General features: G+C 49.5%; 7 protein-coding genes across 7 annotated transcripts; 4 read left to right on the forward strand and 3 right to left on the reverse strand.

The window, feature by feature from the left end:
- The first annotated feature begins 206 nt into the window (after positions 1-206).
- On the forward strand, positions 207-1,828 carry DEU56DRAFT_390786 (ras-induced vulval development antagonist-domain-containing protein). Its single transcript, XM_041345980.1, has 3 exons — positions 207-771; positions 822-893; positions 947-1,828. The coding sequence occupies exons 1-3, from the start codon at positions 293-295 to the stop codon at positions 1,788-1,790; spliced, it is 1,395 nt and encodes a 464-aa protein (XP_041207807.1). The 5' UTR covers positions 207-292; the 3' UTR covers positions 1,791-1,828.
- A 60-nt stretch (positions 1,829-1,888) lies between these two features.
- DEU56DRAFT_871634 (uncharacterized protein) lies at positions 1,889-2,529 on the reverse strand (the record flags this gene model as incomplete). Its single annotated transcript, XM_041355719.1, has 5 exons — positions 1,889-1,980; positions 2,033-2,131; positions 2,185-2,216; positions 2,276-2,316; positions 2,377-2,529. The coding sequence occupies 5 exons, from the start codon at positions 2,527-2,529 to the stop codon at positions 1,889-1,891; spliced, it is 417 nt and encodes a 138-aa protein (XP_041207808.1).
- Positions 2,530-2,648: 119 nt separating this feature from the next.
- DEU56DRAFT_806848 (ribosomal protein L39e) lies at positions 2,649-3,428 on the forward strand. The gene is made up of 4 exons (XM_041353361.1): positions 2,649-2,720; positions 2,780-2,838; positions 2,890-2,935; positions 2,994-3,428. The coding sequence occupies exons 1-4, from the start codon at positions 2,718-2,720 to the stop codon at positions 3,039-3,041; spliced, it is 156 nt and encodes a 51-aa protein (XP_041207809.1). The 5' UTR covers positions 2,649-2,717; the 3' UTR covers positions 3,042-3,428.
- On the forward strand, positions 3,409-4,640 carry DEU56DRAFT_806850 (WRB/Get1 family). The gene is made up of 5 exons (XM_041353362.1): positions 3,409-3,721; positions 3,776-3,956; positions 4,012-4,194; positions 4,254-4,334; positions 4,397-4,640. The coding sequence occupies exons 1-5, from the start codon at positions 3,638-3,640 to the stop codon at positions 4,453-4,455; spliced, it is 588 nt and encodes a 195-aa protein (XP_041207810.1). The 5' UTR covers positions 3,409-3,637; the 3' UTR covers positions 4,456-4,640.
- On the forward strand, positions 4,641-6,792 carry DEU56DRAFT_806852 (malate synthase). Its single transcript, XM_041353363.1, has 6 exons — positions 4,641-5,069; positions 5,121-5,256; positions 5,309-5,638; positions 5,694-5,828; positions 5,876-6,080; positions 6,136-6,792. Exons 1-6 carry the CDS (start codon positions 4,724-4,726, stop codon positions 6,604-6,606), a joined length of 1,623 nt encoding a protein of 540 aa, XP_041207811.1. The 5' UTR covers positions 4,641-4,723; the 3' UTR covers positions 6,607-6,792.
- Positions 6,793-6,890: 98 nt separating this feature from the next.
- On the reverse strand, positions 6,891-7,622 carry DEU56DRAFT_913253 (OsmC/Ohr family; the record flags this gene model as incomplete). Its single annotated transcript, XM_041357501.1, has 4 exons — positions 6,891-6,950; positions 7,029-7,213; positions 7,279-7,435; positions 7,509-7,622. The coding sequence occupies 4 exons, from the start codon at positions 7,620-7,622 to the stop codon at positions 6,891-6,893; spliced, it is 516 nt and encodes a 171-aa protein (XP_041207812.1).
- A 264-nt stretch (positions 7,623-7,886) lies between these two features.
- Positions 7,887-12,258, reverse strand: DEU56DRAFT_913254 (CPSF A subunit region-domain-containing protein; the record flags this gene model as incomplete). The annotated part of the gene is made up of 13 exons (XM_041357502.1): positions 7,887-8,591; positions 8,643-8,768; positions 8,819-9,025; positions 9,081-9,200; positions 9,252-9,420; positions 9,584-9,796; positions 9,846-10,087; positions 10,141-10,553; positions 10,610-10,971; positions 11,022-11,200; positions 11,251-11,538; positions 11,585-11,976; positions 12,033-12,258. The coding sequence occupies 13 exons, from the start codon at positions 12,256-12,258 to the stop codon at positions 7,887-7,889; spliced, it is 3,642 nt and encodes a 1,213-aa protein (XP_041207813.1).
- Between the last annotated feature and the right edge of the window lie 187 nt (positions 12,259-12,445).

Below are 12,445 nucleotides of genomic sequence, written 5' to 3' on the forward strand. Positions count from 1 at the left end.
GCCAATATCCTTCTCAAATTTCCATCCCTGTACGACTACTTATCTCTAATCTCTGGACACCGCTCAATCCACACACACCTATCATTGTATGTATCATATTGATTAGCTACGTTCCGATACCAAGTAATGGAATTTCCCTACTTTACATGCGTTTTCCTTGTTGGCAATAGGAGAAGGCTTTGATAAAAGAGGACATCTAAATTGATTCCCACGCTTTTCTTCCACAGCCGCTCACCACATCCAGTGACATCTTCCTTAACTTTCCTTTCCCTGCACTGCATACTTACTGAACATGGCGACTGTACATCCCTCACGCATGGGCTTGGTTCCACAAGATCCCAAAGATACTTACCTCTCCCGCCGACGTGCCCGCTCTCCGTCACCACGAGCGCGCAGCCCACCACGACAGAGTGAACGAGAGAGAGACAATGGCCGAAACCGAGGAGCGCGGGACCGTAGCAGAGAACGCGAAAGAGACAAAAGGCGGGATGATAGTAGGCACAAGGACAGGGATGGAGGGGATGACAGGAAAAGAGACGATGATAGACAGCAGCGCGACAAGAGCGTTGATCGAGGACGAGATCGTGACAGGGAGCGAAGCAAAGAACGGCGTCGGGGAAGTCCTGAATATTACAAGCGCCCTGCGACACCTCCGCCTTCTGAAGCCCCGTGGCGGAATCAGGAAAATGTGTACCCCAACCGACAAGGGAGGGATAGACCACCGCATGCTGGTGGGTCGTACGGAGGCGGGGGGAGTGAATATTTGGAGAGGTACGTTTGCAGTTATTTAAATTAGTAGATATATACTAATTGTCATACAGTCGTCGAGCCCAAAGAGACGCATCGACACTAAACATTTGGCCTGCTTCTCCCAAGGCTGCAACAAGAACACTGTATGTGTTCATTTCACCTGCTGACATTTGTTGCGTACTCAAATAACTTGCAGTTCACCTTCCCGCGACACAAAATCACGCGGAAAATCTAAGCGTGACCGGGCAGAGACTCCCACAGACTCTTCTGACAGTGAGGATGAGCGCAGGCGGAAGGAGCGTAAAGACCGAAAACGGGCGCGAAAAGAGAAGGACAGGGCCGAACGGAGGGAGAGAAAGGAAAAGAAGAGCCGAGCGCCTAGCAGACATCGGAGCTACGATAGTGAGGAAGATGACAGAGAGAGAAGCAGACGAAGCAAGAGCAAGAGCCATCTTCACAGCCCAAGCCCAAGTCCTGTTCGTGCCCCGTCGCCCCCTCGTGCAGTCGAAGAAGACGAGTGGGTGGAGAAACCTGCAGCTGCAACATTTGCTTCTTCGTCTTTGGCCGCTCAGAGTATTGGCTCCATGCCGCCACCAACCACTATCCCTTCGCACTCTGGAGAGGCGGCGGACGAGGATTCTGATGAAGATCTCGGGCCCCAACCGCTATACAAGGTTATCGCTAAGAAGTTCGATGAACGTGCTTATGGTAGCGCTCTGCTTCGCGGTGAAGGTAGCGCCATGGCCGCCTTCTTGCAAGACGACACGGATTCACGTATTCCACGACGTGGTGAAATCGGTCTAACCTCGGACGAAATTGCTCAGTTCGAGTCGGTTGGCTATGTAATGAGTGGAAGCAGGCACAAGCGCATGAACGCAGTGCGTATGAGGAAGGAGAACCAGGTTATTAGCGCGGAGGAGAAGAGGGGTATCTTGAAGTTGCAGAAAGATGAGAGGCAGAGACGGGAGGCCATCCTCAGGGAGGAATTCAGTGAACTTGTGACAGAGAAGCTCAAGGGGCCGCAAGTGCAGCCAAAGTGAAAGCTATTGGCTAGCTCGTCCAATTGTTTTCGAGTATACGTATTTAATCCACTGACACGACTAATATCCATAAATGCTATTGCATGACCATCAATTGTCTACAGTTCGTCGCGTTTCTGAAGGCTAACGAGCTCGACGTCGAAGACCAAGGCAGAATTCGCAGGAATCTTATTGCCCATCGCACGCGAACCTGTTTAACTATTATTGAGTATGTGCCTCGTAGATTGCCAGAATAAACCAACCGTAGGCCATGTGTGAAGGAATTGTCAAGGTGCGCTTCTCGTTGAGGCACATGCCTTGGAGACCTTCGTCCCATCCTTTGATTACCTGACCCACACCGACTAGATAAACGTACGGTCAGTACGGCACCTTGGACGCAAATTAAACTGCTCACGTTTGATAGGCAATGGTTGGCCTCGGTCGAGACTGCAACAAATGTCACTGAATTTACTCGGTCCAAAAACAAAGAAAGTGTGTATACTGACCTTGAATCAAACTTGCTACCGTCAGAGAACAGCGTTCCAGTCTGCATTTCATGCCCCATGTGAATTCACGCAACACAGACAGGCCGTGACTCAAAACTCACGTAGTGGACCTTAATGGCGTCCCCAGTCGTCGCGGTTGTGGGGCAGTCATCAGGCAAGTAGGTGACTGCGATTTGCAGTTCCTTCGGCGGCTCGGCGGCCAGCGCGCACACCGCCAAAGCCAGGATGGAGAGCCAAAATTTGAGGAACTGCATAGTCAAGATTCAAGAACGCTAACTTCGGTGTTCGACCACGTATGTCAGAGCCGTTCAGACACCGGAAGTGTGGGAACAAAAGTAACGTGCGTGCCGCTGAGTCAGCAACTGTACAGTGAATCCATCTCGATAACCTTATTTTTCATCACATCTCATCACAGCGAGGAACGACCCCGACATCGACAAAAATGGTGAGTTTTGCTGCTGGATGTTGTTCCATGTACATACTGACTGGTTTATTTCCTTGAAGCCTTCCCAAAAGTCCTTCAGAACGAAGCGTATCCTCGCCAAGGCCGGCCGCCAGAACAGGTGAGTGGGGTGTATTGATGCCAATACACCCTAGTCATAAACCACTTCCAGGCCCATTCCTCAGTGGTTCCGCCTAAAGACGGACACTAAGATCCAAGTAAGTGCTGAGGATCCTGGGAACCGAGAGCGTTGCTGATCCGGGTATTACTTTACAGTACAACGCTAAACGCCGTCACTGGAGGCGCACAAAGCTCAACATCTGAGCAGCCTTTTCTTTCATTCTCGATGTTTTTGGCGCTGTGGAGTTGAGTGGGAGAGGCGGGGACAACACAGAGAGACGCACCACACCAATGCAACGCAGCATGTATCACCCCTTAATGGCATATTATGGCTATACAACCACCTCCGCATGCAACTATGACCTTTCTTTCTTGATCAAGCCATTCCTGTCCCCTTGAGACCCCATCGCCTAGAGTGCACTATCGTACTCGTTGTTTCAACTTCGCAACACAGAACTCAGATATGATGTCCACATTTTTTACGCATTTTGATGTGATTGTCACATTCTGACGAGCGTGCTGCACAACTTTCGATTAAAGACTGGACTTGTCACAAGCGTTTGAGTCTAAGTCCTTTGACTTGCTGTGTTGCAATCGGCCAATTAGTGAACACGATGATCCGGCGCCAAAGCCGCGAGCACCGTGATGCCAGTACCAACGTGTTCGGCTGTATGCTATGCAGTGTTGAGTCGTGACGTTCAATTGACGTTTCTCCAAAACTTGCCGAGCACTGAGCAGCTCAATTCCTTCCCTTGTACTTACACTGCGAGTTCCCTCTGCAAGGCTTATCCGTATCCACCATGTCACTCATCTTCACAATTTTCGCGCTTGTCTTTCTCACTGAGCTCATCTCATGGATTGGCAAAACTGTCCTGCTTGAATTTGTTGGTGTTCTTCCAAATGCTTCATACACAAGATTTACAGGCTCTTTCATCTAGGCATGGGGTCTCTACTGCAGAATCTTCATGAATGCCTCATACGCTCGACAACGCCAGCTGAAAGTCGAGCTTCTTACGGCGAAGAAAGAGCTGCTGCAAACGAGCGCGCAAGATCAATTTGCCAAGTGGGCGAAGCTGAGAAGGAGTGTTGACAAAAGACTAGCAGAGCTCGAGAAGCTCAGTACGTGGCCTCCACGACACGTTGGCGCCTGCCGACGAACTGACGTGTTTCATAGATGGGGACCTTGCATCCAGCAAGACTGCATTCTCAGTCAAGTTCAATACTCTGATGTGGGTCTTTACGACAGGACTGTCGTTCTTCGTTGGTTGGTGGTACAGAAAGGCTGCAGTATTCTACTTGCCTTCTGGTTGGCTTGGCCCACTTGCCTGGTGGATGTCATTCCCTTTCGCACCTAAAGGTAAGCATTCCCACAGTCATTAGCGCGATCAGCTCGCAAAGGCTCAATGAATGATCTAGGCTCTGTGAGCGTAGGGGTGTGGCAAATGGCGTGCCGTAGAGTGATTAAAGTTGGAGAGCGCACGGTGAAAAATATCCTTGGTGAGTTCAGTCTACTTATATCTATCGCTATAGGATACTTATCCCAACGTTCCCTCGAGCAGCGCCTTCGGAACCCGTCGCTGTCCCAGTTGGAATGGAGACCAGCTCTAAGACCTCGTGATAAGGAGTATGAGCGGATCCCCGTAGGAGATCCAGCAACAATGTTCTTATGGTGATCTGTAGGCTTTATGTGTCGTGGATCCGACCGTTTGTACTCCGCGTTCAATTTCAGTTTCACGTAATTGCGTGGTTGTTGCAGAAATAAACACATGCTCAGAATGACGTCGGCTCGGAACGACCAGCGGTATGTCGGAGTCCCGAGACTAGTACATAACACACAATCTAATCTCTTTCCTTACTTACCACAACTCCACTCATCTTTCTCAAACATGGCCCCAGGCGTTCAGATTCACACAAAGGACAATCAGCTTGCCCAAGTTGACATTCTTACCGACGGTGCACTTTCCTTCCTCGCTGCACTTCATAGGACGTTTGAGTCTACCAGACATAACCTCCTAATCGCGCGCGACGTTGCACAGCGCAGGTTTGACTCGGGAGTGCCTCTTGACTTTCCTCCTGAAACAGCTCACATCCGTGCTGAGCCCTCATGGCACTGCGCGCCCCCTGCACCTGGTCTTCAAGACAGACGCGTTGAGATCACCGGTCCTACTGACCGTAAGATGGTCATCAATGCTCTGAACAGTGGCGCGAAAACCTTCATGGCAGATTTTGAAGGTTCGCAGACCATTCATGATACTAAGAATTGCGCTAATATAAGATCTTCAGACTCCAGTGCTCCTACGTTTGCAAACATGATTAACGGGCAAGTCAACTTGCGGGACGCAATCAAGCGTCAGATCGACTTCGAGTCTGGTGGGAAGCAATACAAGCTGTCTGCGAATCCAGCTGTGCTTATCGTTCGGTACGAATATATTCTTTCCGCTCCGCATGCAATTGTTCATATTTTGGTCTAGGCCTAGGGGCTGGCACCTGGACGAGACGCGTGTCACGGTCGACAACACCCCTGTCTCGGGCTCTCTCTTCGACTTTGGACTCTACTTCTACCATAATGCCCGCGAGCTCATCAAGGGGGGCTCGGGCCCTTACTTTTATCTTCCCAAGATGGAGCACTATCTCGAGGCCCGTCTATGGAACGACGTCTTCCTATTTTCTCAGTCCTACATTGGAATACCCCACAATACCATTAGGGCGACTGTCCTCATCGAGACACTTCCCGCGGCATTCCAAATGGAAGAAATTCTCTTTGAGCTTAGAAACCACTCTGCTGGATTGAATTGCGGAAGGTGAGGAGCACCCTATATGCGTATACTGCTCGCTCACTTCCGTGTGTATTTTTAGATGGGACTATATTTTCAGTGCCATCAAGAAGCGGAGGGCGGACAGAAGCGCCGTCTTACCAGACAGGAAGGATGTTACTATGACAGTACCTTTTATGGATTCGTATGTGCGTCTTTTAATCCAAACTTGTCACAGGTAATGCCACGTTTCGTGTATGTTGATAAGTACTCATAATGTTTTAGGAGGAAGGTTGCTGCTATGGGCGGCATGTCTGCTCAAATTCCTATCAAGGATGACCTTCAAGCCAACGAGGTGGCGATGGACAAGGTTCGAGAAGACAAGCTCCGCGAGGTCACAGCTGGCCATGATGGCACCTGGATTGCGCACCCCTTAATCAATCACATTGCTCGCAAGGTGTTCGACGAAAATATGCTCGGTCCTAACCAGGTTCGCATCGGCGGTACCGTTTTGCCTGTTCCTATTGCTCACGCATTGGTTATAGTATCACGTCAGACGTGAGGATGTGAAAGTTGCTGCCGCGGACTTGTTGAGTGCCAGCGTTCCTGGAAAGATCACCGAGGACGGCATCCGCTCCAATGTCTCTGTGGCTCTTGCCTACTGTGCAGCCTGGATCGGCGGCAATGGCTGCATTCCTGTCAACTATTTAATGGAGGATGCGGCTACTGCTGAGATCGCACGTGTGCAGCTCTGGCAGTGGGTTAAATACAGCGCACGTATTGACACTGGCGTGGAGATTACCACACAGTATGTCGACCGCATCATCGCAGAGCAAACGCCCGGGATCAAGAAGATCGCCCCGGGCGTCAAGGACAACCACTTAAAAATTGCCACCAAGTATCTCATGGGTCAAATCAGGCAACAGTGGCCAAGCGAATTTTTGACGAGTGACTTGATGCCATACTTGACGAAGGCTGATGGTGTCGAGGAGAAGTGGTACAGGAGCTCTTTGTAAAAGCGCTGCAGACGCGCGTAATCCTGTTTTGTCGGTTCTGTCAACCCTCTGTTGTTAGTTTATGCTTCACGAACCCCGAAATATACTTGCCCAGTGTACTTGTAGTATCATACGGACTGGTTGATGGGCTGAACGTTGAATCACCAAAGTATTATGTATGCTATGGTTAGCATGCACTATCTCTCAGCCTGCAGTGACACTCTCAAGGACTGTGATACGCGCGAACAATAAGTCACATGAAAACTATGAAGTCAATTCCTGAGGCCCGAGGCCTAAAAGTGTACCTATGCCTTAGAAACATTCACAACTGCGCCATGCACAAGTGCACGACTGTAGGGACAAGCCTGGGAGGAGTACCACAGTCAGCGGGACACAATATATGCGTGTGTACCGGAGGCCACGCGTGAGTAGGGGAAACGTACCTCGTGTCCAGCCTTGATCAGTTCCTCATCTTCCACACCCTCGACCTTAATATCCACGGCAAGCCCGAACCCCCCCAGCCCTTCCGCTTCTCCGAGATGTACGGTTGTGTGGATCACGGCGTTCCTTGCGGCATCCTTCTTTCCCATTTTGCCCGCCATCATCTGCAGGGCTCCTAGGAAACACGCTACATTCGTGACGCATATATTCAGTGCAAGCCACGCGATTTTAAAGTAATAATACTATACGCACATGCGTAGCCCATGGCAAATAGTTGCTCAGGATTTGTCCCGTCGCCCTTGCCACCCAATACCTTGGGCATCGCGAGGTGCAGAGAGAAAGGGGTCTCGTCTAATGACCCGACTTCACCCTTACGACCCTGCCCGGCAGCGATAGCATGGACGGTATACTAGACACGAGAATACGCGTTGAAAATACGCGCCATTGTCAGAGGGGATTAGCATTCAGTCTGTCGATAGCACCTTGTGGTTCTTGAGGGTCACGGGGGCTGCCTCCTTGGTCGCGTACGACCGCGTTGCCTGGATTGCCCGCACGCGGGACGTGTTCACAATACTACGTGCACCAATGTTCAACATCCTGGCTTTGTTCTGGCTTTTGAAAAGGTTTAGGATGACGAAGGAGGCTGAAGGAAGGAAGCGGGTGGGAGTTTAGATCGTGCGGAGGTATTTCAAGCTTGCCACAATTGTCAGAATTTCGGGTCACCTGCAATGAGCTGCAACGTCATTCTACCTCTTTCTGTTTTCGTTGATTGAATTCAGTGAATGGAATCACAAGAAAGAAAGATATTCAGTTTGAGTACAATACAATGATCAGTCTACAATATGACTGCACATAAACACCTAGAAACCACTAGCAGTCACACGCAACTGCTCCAGCTTTTTGAGCACCTCTCCTACTGAGCGGTCAAGTTCTCCAGCAATCGCACTCTGCTTCGACCCTGGCAGCCGAGCATATGTCTCGCACAAATCTCCATCAACAACTGCCTTCACTGGCACATAATACCCTCTCCAACTCAAGTGATCCCGGCCTACAAGACTGCCCTGCTCCGTGCGCATGTGTTGCTCCAGCGTTGAGATGAAATCTACATCCTCCTTGGACACGAAAGGCACGAGTATCCCGATGGTTCCGTGAATGCCAGTGTAGAGCAACACCTCACGACCACCAGCAACAAGTGACACTTTGTGTATCGAGGTGACAAGATCACCAACGTGGAAGTGACACAACATGTTGGTTTTGTGAGGGGCACCCATCAATATGCCCTTCTCATGGAGGATACCAGCACCTGTGGGGTCATCATCTACTTGGTCAGAGACCTTTGCATCAAGGCGGTTGACAAAGACGTTGCCGAAGCGATCACTTGCGGCGACGGTATTGTAATCCACCATCGTCGCTGCAGCAATCCATCTGGGTTGAGTGTCATCAGCGAAGATGAGCAGGCGGTTCTCTGGTGCCTTGTATACTGCGTAATGTATTGACTCTTGCATGTCGCCAACAATTATGCGGGAACCCTGGGTGTTGAGGGTAACAATGGCAGTAGAAAATGTCTGAAATACGAAGGTAAGCAAACCAAAGGTACAATGTTGGTGTGTGCTTACTTTGTTCTCCGCTTTCCGTAGGAGCTTCTTCTTACCAATCTCATATATCCGAAGAGCCTTTCCAACCCCAGCAACCAAACGTCCTTGGAATCCCATGACAGCCAGGGGGACATCGTCTGTCTCTGTCTAAATGAAAGCGTCAGAGAACTGAAGTATTCATCAAGATATCACTGCACCTTGTGAAGAAGCTCCAATCCCACGCCATCCTCGGTGAAACGATACGTTCGCAAGAAACCACTGGTACACGACCGCGGAGACAATAAGGTATCCTGCGCAGTGCCTACGACAAGATGTAGATCGTTGTTTCGTGCAGCAAATTGTACGAAAGCAAGGCTGAAGGCTGCCTCGTTGTTGTCTAGTGTTATAACCGCAACGGTCTTGCCCTAGAAAACGTAGATGTGAGCCCTCACGCATCGACCAGTTACAATACGGCCTTACCTCAACAGGATCGATAATGCGGATTGCGGATGCCCAATTCCCTGCTGCCGCTTTCGGCCGTCCAAAGATCTCGGGAGGTAGATCAAGCATTTCTTGATCAACATGCTGTCCTGCTTCCCTCTGAAAAAAGGATAAGCCCAGGATAGTCGCAAGATAATGGATAAGACTCACCATCGCCTGTAACCGTGTGTTGGCGGCCTCATCGCCCAAGACACGGTGGTCGCCCTCAATAAGATAAAAGTGGCGATTTTTGGGGTGTGATATAAACCTTCGAGGGGTCAAGGATAGCGGAATTGAATCTTGCTTCAATTTCATGCCCAATTTTGGTATCTGAAAGATGCTGACAAGGAAACGGCAATCAGCGTTAATTCGAAAAACAACGGAAGAAGGAAGTCTCAGTAGGAACAATTGGTATTCAAAAATTTTCGGCATGTCCTCCTCAGAGGTTCATCCGGTATCTCTATTCGCATCTTCGACAGGACGTGATGAATAGGATCACTTACCGAAGGACACTGCCGGCTATGCCAATGAGGCCCTCAGGACTGAGCTCAGCGGAGAAACTCCACGCGTAGTCCAAGTTATCGAAAATCAAAGGAGTGAAATGCATGAGATTTTGATGCGTGTAATTCAACCAGGATCTGGACGAGAGCGCTAGGATGGCTGGATTCCCCTGGATTTGAACACGAACCAGTCTGACTGGCCGATTCCCGAGGAACCTAATTGAAAACAGTTAGCTAAAATTCTCCAATTGGCGAAACAACCCACCGAGTCCGAGTATCAGTTAGCTGCCCGTTGATAGGATCAAGTACGGTTCGCAGGAGAACGCCATTTTGGAGACCAATGTTAACAAACATGGTAGGCTGCGTCTTGTTGATACTCGCATCCAGCATGTCAGCAATGCAAATAGTTGACGGTGGTGCTGTCAACGCCTGCAAACTAATGGTTTCCAGTGTACTCTCTGGGTCAAGCGACACTATTCGAACGGTTTGATCCTCGCATCCGACAGCCTAGTAAGATATGAGTAAGTAATTTATTTCTAACTCGATGTAGTACGGCTTACCAGGTAGGGTGTTCTTTGGCGCCCCTCAGGCACCTCAGCTATGCTTAGAGCTGTGATAGTTGAACCCATCGCTTTCCTATCTTGATATTCGTTCAGCTGACCATCAAGATCGAGTTCGAAGTAAACAAGCTCAGCAGAGCTCAGGGCAACAACCACTTGGCGTTTGTTTGTCGTAGCGGTGACGATAGTCTTTCCTTGAGGCGCTGACCACTGATTGACGCGGTGGTCCGCAAGGATATGACGAATGCCATGTGGATGCACCTGCAGGAGGGCGTCAGCACCAATTTGCTGGACAGCAAGAGTGGGCGCTGATGACAGGATACCGGTGTCCTGCACTTCTTCAATTGTTTCTCCGATGGAAAGGACAAGAGTTCCATTGACGAATGAGAGAATAATGTAGGTATCAAACTCATCTGCAAGTAGCCATCAGCGGATGTTGTTAAGAAATACTATGAAAAAAAAGACATACCGTCCTCGCGCCGCTTGGTTGTCCAAACCGCATTGGGAATACCCGGCAACTCTGAACTGACGGATTCTTCGACGTCAAGACCGTGGCGAAGTGTTCTGAAAGAACTCCGTGCTCCACGTCCACAGGCGGTAAAAATCTGGGGCGTATCTGAGTTTGGTAATAGGTTCATCACCTTGGAGTCTATTATCGGGTCTAGAGATTCCATTTCGTCTGCAAGAGCAAGATTGTCCAGTGGTCGTGGCCGGAAGTGTGCATGAGGTAAAGAAATGGTGGGATTTGCCATTCCGGTGGCTGGATACGACGTCGAGCTAAACTCAGGTTCATTGTCATCGTCACCCAATTTCTGGAACTGGTACAAATAACTGAAATCGAAGTCAGAAAACTTCTTGCGAGAAGATAAATTGAGACTCACTGATTCCCGAACTCGGATGCAACGAAAAGGAAACCAGATTTAAGAATACAAAGACTGGATGCCACAGGGACAGTGTCAAAATACTTGATTTTTAATGCCTTAACTTCGTCTTCTTCATGGTCAATCGTGACCTTAAAGAGGTCACCATCCTCGCTTTGAAGGAGGAAGAAGAAAGCACCCTACGGGAACATATTAATCAAGATATGGTAACAAGCTGCGAAGGACTAACCTTCATTTTGTGCATGACGGCCGTAACGATGATGACGCCTCGCTGACGATCTTCGAGTGGGTGTTGTCTTCGTGGGATGGGGACACGATGTTGCGGTCGGTCCATGTGTCGGTAGATGATATGGTCTTCACAGCAAACAAGAACACCAGACGGTCCGTCGAAACGATCTGTGGATGCGACTTGGCCACCGGGGACTTGAACCAGTAAATTGGCACGTGGATCTGTAGCTTCGCTCCATTTTCGAACGACGTGGTTAAGGCCCAAATCAAGTTCGTAGTATGTCAGCATCTAGGAACTCATCAGTCATTACACGAAAAATGATCACAAAACACACCTTCTCCGCATTGTTGAACGTTTCCCCTGTAGGATCTTGATCAGACTCAGAGTAGTCGACTTCAAGAGCAGCAAACAATGGGTTCTCAAAGCCCACGTCAAGGCCCACGATATGGTGAATGATCGCATTGTTCTTGTGCGCTTCGAGAGGCGACGAAATCGTGAGATTAGCTGCAGCATCTCGGTTCAAGATGTATACAAGTTTAGCTTTCTCTACTGATGAGATCATCACGCTACGGCCCTTGGGGTCCGTCGCGAGGTATTGTCCGGGTACAATGCGTCGCGCTCCAGACTTGCCAAAGGTTTCTTGATGCAGCTTCACGAAACTGCTCGACTTCGGATCATAGTCGAGAATGATGATGCGACCAGAATCCGAGCCTACGATTGCGTAGTCTGAGAACAGAGTATGAATAAGAAGGAACAAAAGAAGATACGTACGAGGGGCTCACCCTTGGTACTGCCTGTCAAACGAAAAGCTGCTAGAGAACGAATAGAGCCAAAGACATCAGAGGCAATAACTGTTGATAGTTTGCCAGTTTGAACATCTGGGCGCAAGAGCTCCAGTCGAGTGCCACGGGAGATGATGATTTCCTGAGTTCGAGCGCCAGAAAAATTACCAACGATAGCTTGCGTAGCTGCCGCCGGGGGCTGCAGCGTTAGGTTGTATAGATGCATTCTAAAGTCGATATGGTCGAAGCCAACTTGCAAACTGTTGACAATATCTTTAGGTGTTTGGTTTGTGGCTGAACATCACTTGAGCTGACATAATTGTCTGATTTTGGCAAGTCCTGTTGTTTGCGAAAACTACAATTGGACGATTCAGAAGTTCGAACCAAGAAATACACTGGGCGACACGTTTGCT

The sequence above is a fragment of the Suillus clintonianus genome (genome assembly GCF_016758775.1).
Source record: "Suillus clintonianus strain FC179 chromosome Unknown DEU56scaffold_41, whole genome shotgun sequence".
Lineage (NCBI taxonomy): Eukaryota > Fungi > Basidiomycota > Agaricomycetes > Boletales > Suillaceae > Suillus > Suillus clintonianus.

What these genes read in the sequence shown, in the direction of transcription:
- DEU56DRAFT_390786 (XM_041345980.1), top strand. Translation starts at nt 293, where the DNA reads ATGGCGACTGTACATCCCTCACGCATGGGCTTGGTTCCACAAGATCCC. An exon ending in GGGAGTGAATATTTGGAGAG is followed by an intron (nt 772 to 821) that starts GTACGTTTGCAG and finishes ATTGTCATACAG; the next exon opens with TCGTCGAGCCCAAAGAGACG. An exon ending in AAGGCTGCAACAAGAACACT is followed by an intron (nt 894 to 946) that starts GTATGTGTTCAT and finishes AATAACTTGCAG; the next exon opens with TTCACCTTCCCGCGACACAA.
- DEU56DRAFT_806848 (XM_041353361.1), top strand. An exon ending in AAGGCCGGCCGCCAGAACAG is followed by an intron (nt 2,839 to 2,889) that starts GTGAGTGGGGTG and finishes AACCACTTCCAG; the next exon opens with GCCCATTCCTCAGTGGTTCC. An exon ending in AGACGGACACTAAGATCCAA is followed by an intron (nt 2,936 to 2,993) that starts GTAAGTGCTGAG and finishes ATTACTTTACAG; the next exon opens with TACAACGCTAAACGCCGTCA.
- DEU56DRAFT_806850 (XM_041353362.1), top strand. Translation starts at nt 3,638, where the DNA reads ATGTCACTCATCTTCACAATTTTCGCGCTTGTCTTTCTCACTGAGCTC. An exon ending in AGCAGAGCTCGAGAAGCTCA is followed by an intron (nt 3,957 to 4,011) that starts GTACGTGGCCTC and finishes CGTGTTTCATAG; the next exon opens with ATGGGGACCTTGCATCCAGC. An exon ending in CACGGTGAAAAATATCCTTG is followed by an intron (nt 4,335 to 4,396) that starts GTGAGTTCAGTC and finishes TCCCTCGAGCAG; the next exon opens with CGCCTTCGGAACCCGTCGCT.
- DEU56DRAFT_806852 (XM_041353363.1), top strand. Translation starts at nt 4,724, where the DNA reads ATGGCCCCAGGCGTTCAGATTCACACAAAGGACAATCAGCTTGCCCAA. An exon ending in CCAGCTGTGCTTATCGTTCG is followed by an intron (nt 5,257 to 5,308) that starts GTACGAATATAT and finishes ATTTTGGTCTAG; the next exon opens with GCCTAGGGGCTGGCACCTGG. An exon ending in TTAATCCAAACTTGTCACAG is followed by an intron (nt 5,829 to 5,875) that starts GTAATGCCACGT and finishes ATAATGTTTTAG; the next exon opens with GAGGAAGGTTGCTGCTATGG.